At 48.2% G+C, this 15267-nt stretch overlaps 1 protein-coding gene across 2 annotated transcripts in view; it reads left to right on the forward strand.

The window, feature by feature from the left end:
• Nucleotides 1-15267, forward strand: part of Mam (neurogenic protein mastermind) — a 130139-nt gene that overhangs the window by 89189 nt on the left and 25683 nt on the right. For both annotated transcript variants that reach the window (XM_070654456.1, XM_070654457.1), the window contains exon 2: nt 617-2383. In XM_070654456.1, coding sequence (XP_070510557.1) covers nt 617-2383 — 1767 coding nt within the window. The remainder of the gene's footprint in view (nt 1-616; nt 2384-15267) is intronic.

Below are 15267 nucleotides of genomic sequence, written 5' to 3' on the forward strand. Positions count from 1 at the left end.
TGCATGTTCGACGGTGTTAAAACGTCATTGCTTAGCGTGTGGTCGCGTGCCATCAATCTTTTTGATTCGGTAGATGATTCGCTCGGCGAGATTTACGACCCACGGCATCAGGGCTTTACGTTCCGCGCAACAAAACGGCCCTCCGCGGGCGGCCGTCGCCCGTATAAAGAGAGCGGATGAAAAAACCTCGCGAGTATTGACAAGTACGGTGAGAAACTGCCCGAGTTAATCGCAGAAAAAGCCGTGGAACCAAACTCGACGACACCAAGCGACGAGCTAAATACCTCGCGTTGCTCGGTCGACGAGCAGCAGAGCAGGAAAAAGCGGTACTCTTTTAAAACACCACTACGATTCGAGCTTGACGAACTCGAATGACGATTGATACTATTGACCGAAGTTGTATGATAAAAAAAAAAGAGAAAAAAAAAATTAAAGTACAATAAAATAAATTGATAGAATTGATAAAAAAAAATTTTTTTTTTTTTTTTTTTGTAGAGTCAAAAAACAAATGTAGTTTTTCTAAAAATTGTTTAGCCTCGGCAGATTAATTTTTATTGCTATTCTTTTCGTTTTGGTCCATTGACAATTGACAAACCTATCCTCGTTTTCGTTTCAGCAACCGAAATTCCTCAAGAGGACGACCGAGGAGTTGGAGCCAGCAGGTGGTGCCAGCGGCGATGGCGGGTTCGGGGAGCCGCCGGTTAAGCTGCAGTGCACACAAGGGCAGCATCAGCATCAGCAGGGTCCGGGTGGCGGTGGCGGCGGCGGGCCTCATCACGGCCACGGCCAGCATCAGCCAGGAAACGGCACGAACTCGACAGGCCCGGCACCCGGGGGCGGTGGTGGCGGTGGCGGTAATGATGGCAACGAGTGTCTCGCTAAGTTCCAAGTACAGATCGTACAGCAGCTGGAATTCACGACCTCGGCGGCGAATAACTCTCAAGCTCAAGCGATATCGACGAACGTTACGGTGAAAGCGCTGACGAACGCCTCGGTGAAGAGCGATCTTTTAAACGCGTCCTCATCGCCGAAGCCCGGTCCAGATGCGTCTGCATCCGCCGCGTCTAGACCGCAGCCCGGCAATGGGAACGGTCCCGGGGGTCCTAGCGCGCCCGGCGCAGGTGGTGGTGGCGCCGGTGGTCCCGCCAATAGTGGCGGAATTGGTTGCGTCGACATCGGTAACCTGGTCGAATGCAAACAAGAACCCGACAACGAATTCGTGGATCTGGAACAGTGCGCCGCGGCACTGGAAAAGGATGCCGCGGCGAACGGCACCGGTTTTCCCGGCTTCACCGAGTTCATGGGCGAGGACACCGGCGACGAGATCATTACGTCGGACGCGTTTAAGGACCTCATTTCTGAGATATCGGACTTCCATCCGGAGTTTATGAAGGACTTCGACTTTGAGGACAAGAGCGTTGACACGTTGGCGAACAACGCCGCGGCAGCGGCCGCGGCTGTGGCTGCCGCCGCCGCTGTTAATAACAATAATAACGGTGGTAATAATAATAATGGGATGCCGACAACGAATAACGGGCAGATTAAGATCGAAGATGATAAGGATGCGATCCATCAGCAGCAGCAGCAGCAGCAGCAGCAGCACGCCAACGGCACGAACAACGGCGTCAATAGTAACGTCAGCGGTAATAACGGCAACACGATGCCAGCTAATTCGAGTCCGGGCGCTCTCGGCTCTTCGCAATATTCGCCTGCCCGGCTGCCTTACTCCGGTCTGGATTTCAAATCGGAAATGAGCCCGGCGGCACAGACGCTCAAGCAGATGGCCGAGCAACATCAGCACAAGAGCCAGCAACTAGGTCTAGGTGGATTCAACCCCGCGGCGGCCGCGGCGGCCGCCGCAGCGCGAGGTCCGACGGCGAGATCTCCTTACGCCGAGTTCTCGCAATTCGGTGGCGCTTCCGATTACCTCGGCAGTCCCGGCAGCACCGGTCCGACCGGTGGCCAGAACCAAGCCACGACCGGGGGGACCGGCTCGTACCACAAGAACAATGGCACCCCGACCTTCCAGAATCAGCAGACCAACGATATGTTTGTCAGCTCGCAAACTCAATTCGCCGCGAGCCTTACGGACATGAAGAGGCCTCAGCCGACCGCGACGGGCGGCAAGCCCGGCATGCTGGGACCTAGCGGCGGTTACAAACAGCAATACTCGCCGTACGGTAGTCCGGGCTCGATGCCGAATCACGGTAGTCCGGGATATCCGCTACCGCCGAGAGGGTCGCAGGGAGGTGGACCTAATCCGGCCGGTTCGCAAGGACCCTTCAACACGACTTCCACGCCACCGAGACCTCCTTCGGGATCAGGCACCTCAACCTTGCAGATCAATCAGGCACAACAGCTTCACATCGGCAATCAGATTCAGGTAAGATTCTTATTCAAATCGTGCTTGTGCTTAATTAATATCATCGCATTCATTTTTTTAATTTTTAATTTGTTACTCTAACCTGATAAAACGACTACGCGCGAAATCTATATCATTCGTGCTTTATTCGGGCTGCATTATCCCTACGGTTTTCAATGAATAAAATTTAATAAATAGATAAACAAAAATTTAAAAAAAAAAAAAGAAAAAAAAATTATATATGTATATATTATACACATCTCGCATCTTTAGTTCATCTAGTCCAAGTAATCAAAGTCGATTTAGTACGGAATTCTCGACAACGTATGTTCTGTATCGAATTAAGTTTTAACGCGGCGACTTTTCTCAGCCGTGTGACGGGTCGCTTTGCCAATCGGTGTTATCGCGATCGAAGCGAGCGATGGAGCAGCCGAGAGAGAGCTACTCGAGGCCTCAGCCGAGTGATATCTGTTGCGCCGCGACGACGCGTCTATTTTTGTCGTCGGCATCGCGAGGCATCACTGGCGACGGCGGGTGGCGGCGGTGTCGGTCGTCGATGAAACGCGGCGGTGATACAGGGGATAGAAAGGGAGCACCGCGGCGTCACGGGGGCGCCGTGACGCGCAACAAGTAGTCTCGTACCTCCCAGTGGCGGCAGTCCTCTTTGTAAATTTTCCCTCTCGCCAGAGTCCACCACCCCCCGTTTTCGCGTCCTCCCTCTCACGTCTCTCTGCACCTCTCTCGCTCTCTCTGTCTCTTCGTCTCTCCGCGCCGACGCTTCCGAACGGGGGGGAGGGGGGGTTGGGGATGGTGGACAGCCGAGGGGTTGCGCGGTCGCGCACAGCCGGCGTCGCGACGCCACCACCGCCGTCTGCTCGATTTAACCTGCGCCTGCAATCCGCGTCAATACGCTCCGCGACGATAGTCGCGGGGCTGCGCTCGTGACAATATGCACGTGACGCCGGCGTCGCGTCGTCGATGAGGCACCCTATACGTCTGCTCGTTATACAAAAGATTTCACCTGGACGAATTGAAAAGGATTTTGCCGCACTCGTCGATACGCTTGCCGTCGCGTTGAATCGCGTACATAAGAGCGCCGATTCAATTTGCAACGTTGTCGATGAAGGGAGCTCTCTGAATAAAACTGTCAACGGAGAGATGTCCACGCGAACGTATCTCCCTGTAAACAATGACAGCCAATCGTTAGGAAAGCTGACGTGATAATCGAGCCCCGACGCTTCTCCTTTTTTCTCTTCTCCTTTTTTCTCTTCTTCTTTTTTTCCTTCTCTATTTTTTTTTTTTCGTCATTTCTCTTTACGTTACATTTATCACATTTATAATTAATGCCAGCTGACAATGCGAGTTAATTAACTTGAGGCTTATTTTTACTGTCGATTCAACGAAAACGTAGGAACGTTAATCTCACAGAATCCGCGAGAGATTCAGAGTAAACCGCAATTCGCGAATCTCCATCAGGTCACGGAAACTTGCAGGATCAGCCGCGGCCCTTTTATGTCAATCCCGCGGGGAACTTGCTGACCGAGAGAAAACGGTGGCCCTCCGGCGCCGCGTGCGAATACCTGCCGCTATAAAATCCCCTGGTCCATTGTGGCGGGTGCTCGGACAGATCTTATCTGCTCGAACGGATTTTGACTCGGAAGCGCCTCGTAGTCGCACGCTCGAGCACGCTCCTTCCTCGTAAATCACGTTAGGCGGCGCGTATTTGCATCTCAATGCGTCGAGGAGGCGAATGACGCCTCTCTCCTCTTTAGTCTGATCCGCTCGTTCTCCTTCGATCCCATCCGCAAGCATCTTCCGCTCCTCTACCCGCTCGATTCCGTCCCGGATTTTCATTCTCGCCCGGAGCTGCGGCGATTTTTCGTTTCCACTCGAGTCGACCCTCACAATCTCATTTCTGCAAATATCCCCGGATGGCACAACCGCGCGTCACCGACATCACTTTGACGTCAGTGCGATACGGAATTCCCGCGATCTGCAGAGATTTATTACGATAGTGGGATCAACGCGCGCGATATCGCGCGATTATAATTAATCATTCCGAGAGGCTTGTGCTAATAAATTTGATTATACCTTTCTTTACGCCTTTATTAACGTCAATCTTTCTATATTTCTTCGCTGATAATTTTTCACGCACACACACATACACGTCGACATGTTATTTACGCGACGGTAGCGCGGAACCGAATCGGGCTTGAGAATCCAGTGTCGTGCGATCGATTTACATACCTCGATATAACTCTCCCACGTTCTTTTCGTAAGAACCTCTTGTCGTCGGACCCTCCGAATTGACATTGTTATCAGGCCGGAAGTCCATCGAGACGGACTTCGTGTCGCTCGCTTATCGCAAACCTTCGAAATTGTCGCTCGATATCAGGTACACCTCCGAGTCACAATCGCGTCGACAAATTTCTTGGTCGTGTATTTAACATAGGCAAGTAAAACGGTAAAAAAAAAAATAAAAAAATAAAAAAAAGAATGAAAAAAAGAAGGGTGAAACTTAATTAAGAGTTCAAACTATTTTCTGCCACTTAACGGAGTTCCGTTGTATAAAGCTGTAATATCGCTCGTTTAGCGACTAATGAAATAATTTTTTATTTATGCAACGCGTCGGATACGCAACGTACAAATTCATCCGGCTACGGTGAAAAGCGACGCGAGTATCATCGACGAGTGGGTGAGGAGAATTCAAGTATCAAAATGCCGTGCAATTCAAACGTGCCGCGATGTAATTCGTAAAACTCGTACGGTAAATACAGCGCGATCGATACGATTTGCGAAGCATAACCCTTTCCCTCCTCTTTTACTCCTCATAGCCTCTCGCTCGCTTAGCCAAAGGGCTGCGCCTGTGTTTATGGACGTTAAGCGGGTTTTCGAAACATTCAACCGCGTTCGCGGCGCTCGGGACGAATATTAATTTACCGCTAATTACGAGAATCGAGAAATGGTAAACGTTGCGAACAAACGCGCGATTGCTCGGTAAGAATTTAGTGCTGCAGCTTGTTACTGATGTGTAAATCAATGACGCATTTTGATGCGCTTGTCGCTCGATTCGACAGAGCGGGAGAGAGAGAGAGAAAAGGGAAAACCGTGAACGTCGATCGTTGCCAAAGTTGCCTTTCCTGCAGAGGGAAGAATAACGCGTGGAATGGATTTTGCGGAATCTTCTTCGTATCGCGAGCAATGTCGGGAATTTCACGCAGATGAAAACGCTTCCAGTGGCGTAACTGGCGAGGGTGCGGTGCTTCGTTCGCCGTCCTCCCTCCTCTCAGTGTGCCGTGCAAGTTTGTGATGAGGTAAAAGTTGATCAAAATGTTAGCGGAAACTACTAATTAAGTAACTCTTCATTTAACTCGTATCATCTAATTTCTGTATTTCTATCTCGTGAATTCCGGAGCGGTTCCTTCGTTATCGCGTGTTACACCGTCGCAGGATTAATTCTCCGATTTGAGGACCGACAAGTTCGATCGGCATCGCGACAAATAGCGGATTGCCGCCGATGATGCTGTCGAAATAAAGCGGGTCGATTGCATGCGGTTAATAACCCCGTCCTCACCTATGTAAAACAGCGTCCGCGGCTTAATTGACGGAATATTCAAATTACCCGATTTCGAGTCGTGTTTCGGGGTGCCAAAGAGCAGTCGTGCCGTGCATTCAAATGATAATCGTTGCACGCACGCGAGTAGCGCGCCCATCTTCTCCTCTTTTTCTTTCCTATTGTCACCGCTTTCCTAACGCTGACCATTCTTCGTCCATAAAACGGCGAGGTACGCGCGATCGGCCGGGCTTTCCGACAGAAAGGGTTACCGATGCCAGCGACGTAAATCTGCATACCGTAATGAGCTCAAGAAGGATGTCGTTTCCTTCTCACGCGACCCTTTATCTTGACCCTGTACAAAGTCCGCGCTCCTGTCATAATTACCGCACAATCGACATTGTAAGTCGCCGTTTTATTAAACCTTATTTTTGCCGAGTAAAACACTTTAATCGCCGGCGGGACTTGGCTTCTGCCGCGCAAGTCGATCGGTGAAACACTTGCAGTATTCTTGTTGATTATAAAAAAAAAAAAAATAATAATAATAATAAATAAAAAATAAAATAAAAATAAAAGAAAAAACGTTGCGCCACGTATCTGATACGTATCCCTCGTATTTTCCCAGCTCGCGGGTGTATATACATACGTATATTTGTACACCGCGTGCACCAACGCGACTATAAAACGTGTGATGCTGTAAACGCGTCGCTCGACGAGCGTGTAACGTTGTTCTCAATTTGTTTCTACACCGCGCGCGTACCACTTGAAACGTGATTCGATAATGAAACAGTACTCGTCCGTCGCCGAGCCGATTTTCGCGCGTCGGAATACCTCATATTATTCGACGCACAAACGCGAAAGCGGGGCGATAGTGCCCACCCCGCTGTTAATTTGACGAAGCAGCGTGCGATTGATTTTTAAACGGGCCCGCGAGGTTTCGCCACGGCTCTTAAGCCGTCGGCTCGTTTCTGCGCGTCGTCCGCCTCTAATCGTCCCGATTAATCAGCGGTGCGCGCACCTATATCCGCGTAAACGTGTATAAACGGCGGCAGATATCGGCGGCTCGACGGAAAATCGTTTGCTGCGCGGCAACAAGCGGTTACGATAAATCGCGCGCGGCGTACATAAATTAACACCGCGCTCTTATCGAAGAAGGACGCGACGCGACGCGACGTACACCGGTCGCGTAATCGCTGCGTCGTTGCAAATTGTGACCGGCGCGTTCTCGTCACCTCGCGCAAGCTGCGCAATTCCTATCGCGCTAAACGCTTCCACAGCCGTAATCGACGAGCGCGCGTTTTTCTGCAGTGAATGGACGCGTCACACATGCGTCAAGGTACACCGTCCGGCCGTCACGATAACGCTCAAAAGACCCGCGCGATCTTACGACTGTTATCGGGTGTAATTGGAGAGAAAGAACGGACGCGTATGTTCTTTTTTTTTATTGATTTATTGCTATTAACATTATAATATTCCGAGCAAATGTCTATATTCGCAGGCGATGTCTATACTCGCCAAGCGCGAATTATTTATACCCGCTTTGGGGCCTCGGCCCCGCGAAATTACACTTCTCCACCGATTATGGTTGATACACTTTGCACGTACGTCACGTACGCGGCCTATAACGTCGCTGCGAGCAGCTTGTGATTTTGCAGACGCGCTTGTCGATTCCGCGCCTCGCGGTGCAAGCGACGGTGCAGCCGCACACCACTGCGATCTGGCATAATGTACGAGGCACATTCCACAATGCTCGTACATACCGCGTTGAAATCGATATCCACGTTCTCTGCGTTTGCAACCTACATCGCGCCGGTCCCGCACTGCGTGGTCGTGCTCGACATTTTCGTTTTAAGCGGTCGGTGATAACGCAAACAAACAGTGCGACGCAAAATGTACATTCGCAAATGACGTAGCCGTAATTTCGACGCGACACCCTGGTAGTCTCGCGAACGAAAAGTAGTTCTACGTGTTGTTTTTCTTTCTATCTTTTTTGTTTTTTTTTGTTTTTTTTTTTTCCTGAAATTGCCTCATCGATATCGATACGTTAGCTCGAACGCCGCATCGGAAATGACCGAAAATATTGTTGGAGATTCATTATTTTTATGCCATGTATATTAAAAAAAAAAAAAAAAGAATTAATCTTTGTTTTCGAATACGGTTCAATTTTGCGCGAGAAATGAAATTCGATGATAACCCCCCTCCCTCCCCCGCGGGGCATACCCCGCATTAACGAGGCGCAAATAACGTGATGCCCCAACCTCTCTTGTGTTACGATTGCATAATAATCTCGGTGCATCATTCGGTCGGATTCGCGAGCAATTTGCAGCGTGAAAAAAAAAAATAATATTGAAAATTAGCGACGTTGCGCGTAACAGTCGTATCCAAGAGTCGCGCGTCATAGAATTTATGCATTACGACTATTCGAGCAATAAATTCGAATAATAAAAGTGCACGAACGTCTCGCGAAACAAACGTTTAACGTAAAAAAAAAAAAAAAAAATTTCCGGAGCTATTACTTTTTAAATTATTCTTATTTCGCAACTCGGTCCAGTGACGGAGACGCGGCTCGTCATCCGCGGATTGACGTAACGGAAGTTTATCATCGTCGGTGGGATGGATGCTCGCAGCCCGCGGCAAGGACGAGAAAACCGCCGCGGCGTGCACACGGGACGCGGGCGCGAGTGCGATCGCCGTCATTGTTTCACCCGTTTAAGCTGGCACTCGTACGCCGAGGCGCCTCCACGCCTCTCTCGTCGCGCGACGCGCGAATCCGGTTGACTTGCTAATTTTAACTCGACCGTGACACCGCGCAAGTGCAACTATACGGCGCGATTCCGCGCGCGATTGTCTCGCGCGAGCGAACGAGTCCCCGAGGAACTAGCGATCCCGCATGCAGGAACGTGGCGTACGGCGAGCGACGTTTTTCCTTTTCTAATATCCTGTCGGGGAAACCAAGGAAGCGGCCTACCTCGCCCGCAGGATTATCGATAATTACAGGGAGATACACCTATCGAATACGGCGTGACTTGCGTGTACACGGGCACGTTTATGTATGTTAATCCGCGCACGATGACGAACTATGACTCGTGGAAATGCCGAGGATGTCAGTACGCTGTTTAGTGTACAAACGGGTGCACGTGTTCCTTGGCCAACGTTTCGCGAATGACACCGTTGTCCTATGTACCGTGTAATTTCAGGAGGATTAATCCCTCGTGCGCACGCTACCGTACGTGTGTAGCATATGAAGAGTCCGCGAATTATCCTTAAAGTTCGCGGTTTAAAAAAACAATTTTGTCGGAAGCGATTTTCTCATCTTTAATTTATTACCTCTGTAAAATTAGTTTCGATAAAAAAGATAAAGAAAAAAAAAAAAAATATCAAATCTGCCACGCGCGTAAACATATGCACATAGATCATCTTCGTATAACATCATTTTTGTTGGTTCTTTTATCGAAACTGCGAAGCGTCAGCGAGTATTTTCGTCCGGCGCGATTCCGACGTGCGGCGATATTCTGAAGTACACATCGCTCTCATATGTAACAAGGCTAACAAAGTCCGCAAGACAAACGATGTAGCCAAGCCTGCACGTGTCCAGTGGCGTCGGACGTTTGCTTCCGCTCCGAATATCTTGCGCGAGAATGATCTCTTAGCTCGCGACGCGCACTGCGCTTCGTTTACATCTGCAGCAAACCGCGTGGTTCCGCGGTATTGTACACCCAGCCCTCGTATAACGATGTTTCTCACCACGCTTTCTCACAAAGTACGGCATTCTTAATTCTGAATTTAATTTCTGGACGTAAATCTTGCGCTTTATCGTCAAGTTTTTTTTTTTTTTCCGTCATCGTTGTCGTACGACATTGGACGGGTCTCGCCACGAGGATATCGACGCCATCGCTATCCCCGGTCGTCGCTCAACTCTGGCACGTCGCCGAAGATATCGCGGCAACCGAACGAATGCGCCGACAAGTAGCTCGACCGCAGGCACGCGTATTTTTGGTGCGGCGTTCCGCGGAGCGACGGCGGCGGCGGCGGCGGCGATGGCCAATAGTGACCTCTTCGGGGAAATATCGAGTGCCTTCTGGAACTCATAACTATATATTTGATTCAGGTCAGATAAACATCTTTCAAAAATAGTAAAGCCGCTTGGCGTACAGCGATGAGGCTCATCAGTTGCGTTTCACCTTCTTCCAGAAGGTCCGTCCATCCCTATTTCGGCCCGCGCATCTTTTCGTCAAAGTCGAATTTTTCTTTTCCGCGCACATGCGGGATCGTTAACGCAACTCCCGCGCGCCCAGCGTACGCTTCGATCGCGCCGTGTCTCTTCTTTCCTCGCGCGGACCGAGATTAGCTTGCCTCTAAAGATAGGCCGCTACGTATTAATGTCGCTTGTTGCCTTTAAACGCGCGCGAGCGCGCCTTCGCAGCCTCGAGGAGCTTTGATTCACTAAATATAAGACAATCACACTTCATTGCAGCTTCCTCGCCCGTCTCCGAATACGGAGTTGTATGACCCGGATGATATCAAACTCGGCGTACTCGTTCCTAGATGTGTAACAGGACCTTTTGACAAACTTCGAGTCGACGATCGTTCAGTTAAGACGATAAGGTTTCCCGTCGGATGCTCGCCGGCTATCTCATTCGCCGATGGTTCTGGTTCCCGTCGTCTTTCGCGCAAAAAGAGGCCACGATCTCGGTGCAATCGCAACTGACTGCAAATAACTCAGACCCCGACTAACATGGAATGCCGCGCTTGTAAACGCGTTCTTTCGATCGAGCAGGCGCCTCTGCAACGGCGCACTCTCCGACGCATAAATCTACCCATAAGAATGGATAATGGAGATGCTTTTATTTCGGTTTAAATTCTCCGCGAGCGTTTCATTGATTCGTACAATAGATTTTCACGGATTCACACCGGACTGACGTTTCCCGTTGCGGATCATTTTATAGACGGGCAAAATGTGAACGTGCTATTTTTGATTTTTAATATTTTCGGCTAGCTGGAGAATGAAAAATCTCCCGATCGTGGAAACGTAAAGGTTTAAATTTTTTTTTTTTTCCATGCACTTGCGTGTTTTGTCGCAAAGTTAGTCAAAGTAACGTGTCGATGGTATACAATGCGGTCGTCAATACTCGCGTCGACGTAGAGGAGATTTCGCTATTTGGAGCCTTCTTCTCCGCGACATGGCTTCCGAGCTAGCCAGCTGTCCACGTAACCGTAACGACGATAAAATTCGTTTACGAGTCCATTAGACGCGGGAGCCACGGCTTTGTGCGATAGTCGCTTCCGTTCCACTTGTAAACCAAGAATTTAGCTCGACGTCGCTCTCCTCATTCTTCTCGGCCCGAGAGAATTATTTCGCCGCGGCACCGTGCTATTTTTAATGCGCCGCTAATGTGCGGTGGCCACTAATTTCTTCTCGATCAACTCCCACGTGTTCGACCACGTTCTGTCTCGCGATTTCGGTTCAAATAGACGTAGCGCCTTTCGGATGCGTACACACGCGCTCTCGATGCGCAACACACGCAGATATGATAATTAGGCGTGGCGAACGGCGACGAGATGCTCCCGATGATACCAGAGACTATCTTCCCGTATGGAGCATGACGTAAGCTCGATTCGATGTTGATCTCTTTGGTGGCTATCCTTGCGTGTTGTAATATTCCGTCAAATTCGCTGCGATTTCGTGAAACGGCAGTATCTTACGATTATCATTTATTTAGGTCATTCTCAGAGTGTTGAAAACGAGAAGTCTCGAAGTGATAAGATAATAAAAAAATTAAAAAAAAAATTGTTACCACCTTGATCGATCATTATTCGTAGTTTTAATGAAAAGTGCGATGATTCACGTTTGTTTCCGCCGTCATTTATCGGAATTGAGTCAAGGTAATTTCTATGTAAAGTAGAACGAATCCTCGTAGATCCGTGAGGACGCGAGGAGAGTAGAAGGGAGGGAAAAGATCATTTAAACGCGCAGGCATATGGTCCAGCGGCGGCAATAGTATACTTTTTTATCGCGGCTATTAAGACGGTATTGGTCATAATTCACTGTCACTTTGATGTTCGCGTACTGCGTCCTTGATGTTGTCGCTCACAGTTCTGCCGGCTCGTTGCAACGGTATATTAACTCATTTTTCAATTTCTGCTCTGCGTGAGACCTGCATCGCGGATTCATTTTAACGCGTTCAGACCAGTCGCGCGACGTAAAACCGTGCTCGCGATCCCCTTCGTTTTACACGAATGTTTCTTTTTTTTTTTTCTCTCCTTTAATTTTTTTTTTTAATGCGGCGACGATAAACTTTCGACGTGTGACGCGCATACGCTCGCGAGCCGCGCAAATGTGCGCGCGGGAAAACAAGACGCTCTGCGCGTTACGCGGGAGAGTTTACAGCCGATTCAATGAAGCATAAAGCGAGCCGCGGCTCTTATTCAATGTTAATTTCATTCGCGACAGACATGTGCGGACCGTCCCGTTGTGTCTCGCGCCGACGACGACGGAAATCGCGTTCCGGGCCTCGACGTGGCGCACAAGCGGGCGTGCGCGATACGTCGAAAGCAGATTAAAAATGTGTATGCCAAGAGTGTACGCCGGTGAATGCTTTTAATCGAGTAAATATGTTGGCGAGACGCGGACCGCGATAAATCGATCGACAGCGACGGTAACGTTGACCCGGTATTGGTTGTAAAATCCGGCGGGTTGGTATTTTTGGAGCTCGCCGCGAACTCCCAATCCGCGGTAGCGGCGATATTACGTCAGCACAATTATAACGAAAATAGTAATTATTCCCGTCTACGCAGAAATGTTTGAGCGGATGATTTTTTTTAATCCTTGCGCGCAACGTACGTGAAGTATACACGCTGAAAATATTTTCCTGTACCATCGTACATCGATACGTGCGTCGATCATGCGTTCTTAAATTTCCGTCTCTTGTCATCGCGCACTTATATACTTGGAAAATTTTTTTTTCGTCCCAAATATACGCCGTTTTACATTTATTCCGTTTTTCGTTTGACCGTACGATGGCTGTACTACTTGCGCTTAAGGGAGCACGTCTCGTAAATGATCTACGATACGCCGTTAAATAGTCACCGTGTGCGAGCAGGAGTAATTAAAAATTTTTGAAATGCATATTAAAATAATATTACTCGTGTTATATGAAAGCGTCTACGAAGAGTCACATACGCGCGGCTGTACTGATATATACATATACATATATATTTTTTTTTTCTTTATCATTTTTTGTGGTCGATATTTTTATTATTCACATTAAATCGCCCGATCTCTGCGGCGCTGCGATAAAATTAATTTCAATCGTAATAAATATCCCGGAAAAATGTACGCCGCTGCCGGTATGCCGTTTGCCGGGCGGCATTAGAAAGAAGGTTATTAAACCGAAAGCGGTAAAATACTACGTTCCCCTCGAATGCCTCCGCAGACTTGTGGGGACGGACGGGGATGCGACGGGGTGAATTTACCGAGGACAGTGCCGTAGCGAGTCAGAGGCAAAGCTCGGCCGAGCGAGATCGATGCGTCGCTCGGCTCATCACTTATTTACGCCTTCATTACTGTAAACAATGCATCTCCCTTTACGTCCGGTCTCTCCTGCCGTTCGTTCTCTCATGCCTGCCTACCTATCTACCCGACGCCCGTCTATCTCGTCCCGTCGTTCATCTCGCAGTCATATACTCCGCGAGAGCTATTCCATCGCGCGCAAAGCTCTTCGTTCCTCTGAAAAGCAACGCCGTCTCTCAGATGTATTTTAAAACGACTCGCCGCTCATATCCCTCCTCCGCTGTGTCTGCTCGCCCCTCGCCGTATCCCCCGGACCATTGCCCCTCCTTTGTTTTAACAAATATTTAAGTATCTAACAAAAATTTAATGTGTAATTAGCGATATGACTTTTCGTCGTGCTTATGAAAAGCGTAAATTTCTACGTCACATTTATGGGACTCGAGTGGAAAAGATAGGTAATACTCGAAGGGCAAGCGACAATAATGAATTGCAGCATAACAAAAATATATTTTATTGATCTTATTCCCGCAACTTTTCATCCGCGAGTCTTCTATACTTGTCTTCGCGTACGTCAAAAGTCACGTTTTGCAATAAAAATTTTGCGGTCGACGCTGCGGCAATCGCGGGGGAGGGTACTATAAGTCTCGCAACTTTATGAAAAGAGGCCGATGTCAACGGCTGAACAACAGCGCATAATGGCTGCGCGATAATTAAAGTCATAAGTTAGGCTTAGTCGGTGCAGCTTTCATTTCGCTAATGGCAATAGTACTGCTACGTAGGAGGTATCGTTCGATAAGTTGGCGATCGTCCCGAGGGTCGTGTGGCAAGGTTTCCGCGCCACGCGCCGACTGAGCCTCGCTTTAAGTCCTTGTAAAACAGCCTCGTGCCTCTCATTTATACGCCGCGTTTATTTCAAAAACTGTGCAATAATTAAACAACGGCGTGACGCTTTAATTCACAACATTTTATTGCTTCGCTTAAAGCTTTCTAACGCTTTTACCGATGATGCCCGTGACGATTTTGTTTTTCTTCAAACGCGTCTTTAAACGCGAGTTTTTTTTTTTTCCTAGAAAAAAAGAAAAAAGTAGGCTCAAAGTGCGAGTATCCAATAGCAGATGTAATTATGAAATCGCAATATGGCCTTGCCGTAGTATCAAACTATACTATAATGAGCCACGCGGGAAATCATGCGATGTGTAATGCCAGTCTTTTAAACATTATTAATTCTTTAAACACGATGGCATCCTTTGTTGCATTTTCGCATAATTCATCGGTTCAGCCGGAATTGAATTTATTTCCTCGGCATTTCATCCTGCACGTTTCTGCGTCTCCATATTTCATTCCGTATACGTAATTAATTGTACATCGCTTTATTACGATCTCGCGCTTGAAAGAATAGGCGTAAAATTGCCGCAAACTTGGAAGTTGTGCCAATACGAAACATTGACATAAGCTTATAAAAAGATAAACAACAGAAATGCTTGTCGCGTGAAAACAGAAAATTCTCAGTTTACTTAATAAAAGAAGGAAAAAAAAAAAAGAAAAAAGAAAAACGTATATGAAGTTCTGAAGGTATGTAAAAAGTTCAGCTTAACATTATGCAAACAGATACGGTTGAAACTTGTCGAAAATTTGCGCAAAACTGTAAATTGCGTTCTTGAGAAAGTTAAAGGAACTTTTGTGGCGACGAAACGAACCTTCGATTTCGTTCTCCAAGTCACATATTTTTATAACGTTGCGTTGCGCGAATCTTTATGTAACTCGTGTCGTAACTTCATCAGTATAGGTTTAATATTTTATCTATTTTAATCGCGAGGACCACATTGGCAAAATAAAATCGTC

Source organism: Cardiocondyla obscurior, linkage group LG03, assembly GCF_019399895.1.
Source record: "Cardiocondyla obscurior isolate alpha-2009 linkage group LG03, Cobs3.1, whole genome shotgun sequence".
In the NCBI taxonomy this organism is placed as follows: domain Eukaryota; kingdom Metazoa; phylum Arthropoda; class Insecta; order Hymenoptera; family Formicidae; genus Cardiocondyla; species Cardiocondyla obscurior.